General features: G+C 35.4%; 1 protein-coding gene across 1 annotated transcript; it reads right to left on the bottom strand.

Annotated features, from left to right (window-relative positions):
• Window positions 1-2110: 2110 nt before the first annotated feature.
• Window positions 2111-4504, bottom strand: LOC120349053 (maltase A3-like). The gene is made up of 3 exons (XM_039419004.1): window positions 4464-4504; window positions 3611-3746; window positions 2111-2186 (listed from the first exon to the last, which is right to left on the bottom strand). Exons 1-3 carry the CDS (start codon window positions 4502-4504, stop codon window positions 2136-2138), a joined length of 228 nt encoding a protein of 75 aa, XP_039274938.1. The 3' UTR covers window positions 2111-2135.
• Between the last annotated feature and the right edge of the window lie 3001 nt (window positions 4505-7505).

Here is a 7505-nt window from a genome sequence, read left to right on the forward strand (position 1 = left end):
CATGATTTTTGCTTGCCAGTGTTTTCTTCTATATAAGTTATTACATGAGAGACATTTCAGTCCTCTTTTCTTCTTTTCCATATTGGATGAATCAGGCTTGTAAACCCACCCAGTTATTTTAGGGCATTTTAGGGCTTTTATAAATTAATCGATATTTCCATAATCCATTCATCAAAAGAAAATGAATAATATAGTATGTCATTCAGTAAATTACAAGTTCACGTCTATTGAACTTGTCCTTGATTAAACTCAGACCAATGACGTCATAGCATTGGCGTCAGCTTCGTTCGCTGGTTCTAGTAGCATACGTTTTGTTAACACCAATTTTGGTAATCACTCTTGAATTCTATAGTCTCACGTGTAATCGATGATTGAGGCCCGGTTGTACAAGAGCAGATTGAATTTTAATGATAATTAATTTCACGAGAACCAGATAAGGCTTTTTCGAAAAGAAGGCTTCTATGATTGGTTCTCGTGGAATGAATCATGATTAAAATTTTACCGGCTTTTGTGCAAACGACAGTCAATATTATTGTCATTTGTATGTTATCTTCATAACGTTTTCATTGGTTGATTGGGAAGGGTTAGTGTTATTTATCATGAGGCTCAATTATTTGTTATTTATAAGGAATTTAAGGAAATCACACTTCACAAGATAATATACAATAAAGAACGTTATTATTTTGACTACCTGCAATAATCACTAATGCACTGTATTAGGGAACAATTTTTTGTTATTATAACGATTTGGAATCTCGCTATAACTGAATATACAATGAGTTCATGAAACAGTGGAATGTTGTCTAGAAATATCAAGAATTTATTGGAAAATGCATACATGTTTCAACACCTATATTCATGGTGTCATCACACACATGTAATCTTTCAATAAATTTGTGATATTTCTAGACAACATTCAACTGTTTCATTACAGATAAACATCACTAAGGGTGAGTTTCACCAACGCTTCGCTTAGTAATCTCCAATTAACACTAACTGATGAATTCAACGAAAGATTGAGAAATTTGATTTCACCAACGAAAACTATTTTACGTTATGTAACGACAGATTGGAGTGGATCAGGGTGGCAGTGCGCCGCATAACACTGTTTCACATTGTTAGCATGTAAAACCTAACCTAGAAAATCCAACTAGATTAGATTCCGAAACCATTAGTTTTGTTTACCAAAATGAGTGGAGATCAGCCTACAAATTTTAGTATAATAATAATTATAGTGCAGTTTTTTTTAGTTGTATGATTATGTGATTTAATGTAGGTTGTAGTGTTTTAATAATTTTGTTCTATAGATTTTTTTTGTAAATAAGTAAATTTCAAATTTCACAGGATGTCTTCCCCATTTGTCAATGTTGTGTTGCATAAGCTATCAAAGAAGAAGGGACCCAACATTTACGAACTGTGAAAAGACACATCTTCTCAATCTTATTGGAAATAAGTCGATTTCGTCCAAATTATTAAAATCATCAACCCTTTCTCTCATCCATCTAGGTCGATTGACGAACAAAATAATGATGATGATTAATCATCATCACTGTCACTCACAAATGCTAATTCGTATGCTCTTCTTCTAGCATTATTTGGCCTTTCCATATTTGAACAACGAAGAAATCTAATGAAAAATAATCGTGAAAACCATGAATAATAATTAAACATACCTCAACAAACTACTATCAACATGACAGTAAACAGAACGCCGCTTTTTTTCTTAACGACAGATTACAGATGTTGACTGACCAGATTTGGCCAGTTAACTTTATAACGAATTAATCATTAGCTCTAACGGGGTTGTGAAATCCAATTTGTTGGTTAAGGGCTAATTGGAGTTTACGCTTCTCTAACGACACGTTTAGTTTCTGGTGAAACCCGACCTAAATCTCACTAACAACAGTATTACAAAGAAGTTATTTTGTTGACTGTACCTGCACTGATCGCATCACTCCACTGCATGGGAGATCGACACGAGTCACGGGTGACAGTAAGGTACTTGTCTTTGCCGAGAACTATGCCGGCCGGATCTTGGCTTGGTCCTCTGACGAAGACGTCCTCCATTCCAAGCTCTTCCCGTAGTACGTTACTGCAGTACCCGCAGCAAGGTTACCACATGTTGAACGCGTCTGTCATTTCCGCGCCGAAACGTTTGGCACCCTAGGGTTGTCGTGGTTACCAATCTGAAAAACATAGATTTATTAGAAGAAAATTGATGTATTGAGATTAACTTTGGAATTTCAGCATTGGTTTTATATGGTAATATATAAGTATTGACATTTTTTGAGGAAATGTTGACCAAAGATGGAGTTGATAGAAATCCAAAGATAATCTCACAATAGGTAGCCTACCGTATTTTCATTTACAAACATGCTTACAGGTATGGAAACAACAGGCATTATAGCCCAAAAATGTTCCAAAGTTTTATTCATTCATAATCAATAATTATTTAATATAAGTGTATTAAATAAGAATAAAGGAAACGGTAGAATTGTCTAAAACGCTAACTCTTTAAACCAATTTGGTGTATTATTTCAATTGGTACAACGCTATCAATAATCATCCTAGTAAACTGAAATCTTAAACTCGACAAGCAGTGTGGATGAAACCCTACGATTGGCCATTAGCTATTGACCAATGACGATTGAGCTCTAGTGGCATTGGCCGAGCCTAGGCACGCCCAAATACGGTCATAAGAACCGTTAAAAAGTTTCATTGATTGATAACAGTCAATAAGGATTTCTCAATGAGGACTTGAAAGTTGTAGGGTTTCCAATTTGTTTCCAATAATTTTATCAATCAAATTGAGGAATAAAAAATATGAAATTGAATAAAAGTATTGTAAGTTGGGGTAGAATAATCTGCTCATAAGTAATAAGTAAGATTGTTATTATAACAATGTGATCAGGAAATTTGATTATTATTATTCTAAAATAACTCAGTAGTTGATCGATACAGTTTGAGAGGTACAAAGCTGGTTTTTGGTGCGTTTAATGAATCTAATGGACCATTAAATATATAGGTTTAGTGATACATTAAATTCAACTGTCCCAGAACCGGGTCTTAATGTATTCAAAGGATGATGGTAAAAAAAACCTGAACTTTTAATTATCTTATATCACAGAATACAAATATAGCATTATAGCATTATAAAGTTTTCTCTATCTAATATCTAACTATCTAGTTAAATGCATATCTATATTTGAAAATTTAGGGTGGGTTCTGTAAATTTAGGGTAGAAATTATCTAAACTATATCTAGTTAAATGCCATATCTATATTTGAAAATTTAGGGTGGGGTCTGTAAATTTGGGTTTTTGGTGCGTTTAGTGAAACTAATTGACCATTAAATATCATCAAATTCCCTTTTATCTATTCATTCTGTTGTAATATTTGCAGTAGCAGAAGTCTTCGGGGTGGTATCTCTTTTTTCCAGAAGAGGCTATTTGGTATTTCCTGAGAAGCTATTTCTATTTTCTCCGATATCATGCAATTATATTAATAGACTTACTAGGCTGGATAGTTATGAATAGTTTTAAATGGTTTTGATCTGTTCACAATGTTTTATCAACAAAAACTCAATAAAGTTACATTTGAATTCTACTTACGACCCAGTTAGCCCACATTCCCTCAGGCATACTCTGCAGCCAACTGTCAACCGTCCGCAGGATTGTGATGGCATCGGATTGTGGAGTGATTTTGGTGAGAAGCTCAAAGTGAATGGCATCTGAGATGGGGATGAGTCTTATTGCCGTAGTACCACATTGTCTTCTTCAGATCGGTGTAGGCTTCCGTTAGCATTACTCTGTAAACAACAATAATAAATCAATTCACTCCGTGAACCATAATAATTATCAAAATTGATATCATCTTCTCTACTCTGCTATTTTTTCTTGCTTCCTCACTCCATGTTTCTCTCCCGATTTTCTCAATAAATGTTAGATTAAAAAGTATTACAAGTATTAAAAGTATATAATAGTATATAACTTACATGTTATGCCATTATTCTTTTCTTGCATTAATGTTAATCATTGAACACTCGGTCTCCGCGCTCTGGTTTTTTCGAACCTTGCAGGGACTTCCTGAATATATTTATTGACCGAACGTAGTGAGGTCTATGTTTTAAATTTTCTTTTGTCTGTCTGTATGTAACACGATTACGGCCAAACGCATTGATAGAATTCGATGAGTTTTGGCAGAAATATTCCTTTATCAACTGTGCTTCGTTGTATGCACAAGGTTTTTGAAAATATGCATTTTAAGGATAATATGAAAAGAAAAGGAATTCCTCCATACTCTGATATCTCTATTGGTGGATTCACGGAGGATCAGCAGCCTTGATTGTGGGCTGATTAGTTTGTGCTTTCCTCCCCTTCCCCCTTATCATACCCTTTAGGTAGAGTCACCCAAATCATAAGTGATGCTAAGGGTGTTGTGCGCTCAGCTCATGTGAAAACTAACTCTGGTGAGTATGTTAGGCCAGTTAGGAAACTTGCCCCCATACTTCCCTATTAGTTTAACCCACACACCAAGTTTTCCGTTTTCCTTTCCTATTTCTTTTTCCCTTCGTTTTTCCTTTTCTACCGTTCAGTGCATGTTGTTTTGTTTTTCTTTTACTTTTAAATTTTAGTTTTGAGTTTATGTTCTTGGAAATGGGGCATTCCAAGGCGGGCGGAGATGGTGGATTCACGGAGGATCGGCAGCCTTGATTGTGGCTGATTAGTTTGCGCTTTCCTCCCCTTCCCCCTCCCCAAAGAGGCAAGATAACCTCTCTCCCTCACCCCTCCTTCATCCTCCCCGTTTATCTTCCAACCCATCACTTCAAGAAGCGTTGTCGAGAAGTCAACATCTTTTTCGTTCCGTGTCTCCCGTTCCGTGGCGTTCGAGTTGAATGCAATTACCTCGTTTCGTTTCATGATATATGTGCAATATCATATAGGCCTACGCATAAAGACAGGATATCGTCAGCAGTAACTTCTACACACGAGATACAGTCCACTTCCTCGCCAGTTCCAAGGTTAGTGCAAATTAAAGACTTACTTTTGGGGTTGTCGACGTTTTCGTGAATTAAATCTTAACTGTACCCCAATCCATAGGTTTGGGGACAGGACGGGATTACCACATGGTCCACCAGGCCTGGGATATGTTCTATTTCCAAGAGATTTATTTTTTGATTTAAATTTCAATTCGTTAATAGTAGAGTTACTTGTTGATACATGCACTGATATCCATGTTAAATCCAGTTACAAAGTTCCTTTCCATATCTCCTTGTTTATCTAATCAGTTACTTAGTTACAATGGCAAGCCCACAAGCCTTGCTTACTATTCGTGTGAAGAAGAAAGAAACTTTGTTTAGCCGTGTTCAACAAGCCTATGACTTGTTGAAGGACATCAATGATCCTAAAATTCAATCTCAATTTTTGATAAGAAGTATATCTATTGAAAATACTGTGAAAGAATATTCTGCGCTCTTAGATGAAATCAATGAATTATCTATTCAAGTTGAACCTACTAAAGAAACCTGAATATCAATCACTTACCGTTATTGATAATTTATCCTGTGCAATAATAAATGCTCGTGATAAATTGAATCGAATTAAAAATGAGAAAAGTGAACCCTCAAACTTCAACCTCTCATTCTCCCCGTTTGAACATGATATTACCTCCAACTGAAATAAAACCGTTTGATGGCTCTGATATTTCAGACTGGCCTAGATTCAAAAATATCTTTTCATCATTGATTGTGGATGATAAATATTATTCTCCTGTTCATAAATCCCATATTTTGCATAATTTGTTGAAAGGCGAAGCAGCCAGAGTAGTGAAATCTTTTCAGATAAGTAGTGATTTTGATTTGGCATGGAAAACTCTATGCAAGCGTTATGAGAGTGATAGGGTGCTAGCTAACTACTACGTAAATGAGATTTTGAAAACTAGTTCAATCCCATTTAAACCTTCGTTACAATCGCTTCAAGATTTTCTTGTTGAAGTAGATGATAGTATTACCACTCTGAAATCGTTGAAAGTTCCTGATTTGGCTGATTATATTTTGTACTCATTGGCTATTCGTCAATTAGACAAAATATCATGTGAATCGTTTGAGCTCGAGGTAGCTGATAAGAGCTTTCCTTCTTGTCAACAGTTGATTGATTTCGTGAATAAGAGAGTTAGATCTTATCAATTATCTGCATCTGATGTGCCGTCTGTTAATGTACAAAAATCTATCGAAAAGCCGAAAAATAAGTCTTTTCAGAAAAAGGTTGTCTTATCTACTCAGGCTGATAACAGCGTTCGAAATAAAAGCAGCTCAGTTACTTCTGAATTAAATGATAGTGCTGAAACAAAATGCTCATTTTGCAACTCAATGAATCATTCGTTATTCAAATGTCCTGCTTTCTTGAAAAGAGATCCAAAAGCTAGGAATGAATTTATTAAATCATTGAGAGTCTGTTTCAATTGTTTCTCCAAATTTCACGCTGTAAACCAATGCAAGTCTAAATCGTTGTGTTATTGTGGTCGTATGCATAATAATTACTTCATTATCCTCGTAGTAGTGATAATAGCCGTTCGAATTCTCCTGTTCGTTATCAGAAGTCTACTGATAACATCTCTAAAGTTGCTTTGAAATCGAAATCCGTTGATTCGATCACTCAAACTGATAGCACTATGAATGTTGTTGAGAATTCAAATTCTTCTAAGCATTGTGGTATCACTGATAATGTTATTGATAAGTCATCAATTGTTAGTTTAATTCCTAAAACGAGTGTTGTTCTAGGTACTGCTCAAGCAGTTATTAAAATTCATCTGGTTCGTTTATTGGTGTTCGTTTAATGATTGATTCTGGTAGTACTGCTAATTTCATCACAAAAGATCTTGTTATGAAACTTGGTTTATCTGTTCATGATTGTCAACAAAATTTCTCTGGTTTGAATTCCTCGAGTGTAGGGAATTCTTCTGGTGTTGTGAAATGTTTGTTGAAACCTAAGGGCTCAAATCACCCTCGTCTAGAAGCTGAGGCTTACGTGATTGATAAAATAGTTGGTTCATTGCCCCCTATTTATCTCAGTTCAAAAGTGCAAAATGAGTTGAAAAAATTCAACCTTGCTGATCCTGTGTTCTATGAACAACGTTCCGTTGATCTTCTATTGGGATGTCAGTTATTCAACAAAATATTACGTCATCATAGTCAAGTCTCATCTAGTGAAGAGTGTTCGTTTTGCGTGATTCCTACCGTGTTTGGTGACATTATTTTGGGTGAATTTCCAAATCATTCCGGTCTTCTTAATCAGTCATTGACTGCATTAATGACGTGTCCCACCTCTGAGAACTCGTTGAATAATTTGGTTCATAAGTTTTGGGAAAGTGAAGAAATTCCTAATCATAAATTTCCTAGTCCCGATGATGAGTTTTGTGAGAAACATTTTGCTGAAACTCACACGCGTGATACTGAAGGAAGATATGTTGTTCGTCTCCCTTTCAAAGTTGACACTAATCAACTCAAAT

Source organism: Nilaparvata lugens, unplaced genomic scaffold (genome assembly GCF_014356525.2).
Source record: "Nilaparvata lugens isolate BPH unplaced genomic scaffold, ASM1435652v1 scaffold8088, whole genome shotgun sequence".
Lineage (NCBI taxonomy): Eukaryota > Metazoa > Arthropoda > Insecta > Hemiptera > Delphacidae > Nilaparvata > Nilaparvata lugens.

Coding starts and splice junctions, on each gene's coding strand:
- LOC120349053 (XM_039419004.1), bottom strand. CDS start 4,504: ATGGGGGCAAGTTTCCTAACTGGCCTAACATACTCACCAGA. Junction 3,747..4,463: donor GGCCTAACATACTCACCAGA/GTTAGTTTTCAC, acceptor TACGGCAATAAG/ACTCATCCCCATCTCAGATG. Junction 2,187..3,610: donor GAATGTGGGCTAACTGGGTC/GTAAGTAGAATT, acceptor TATGTTTTTCAG/ATTGGTAACCACGACAACCC.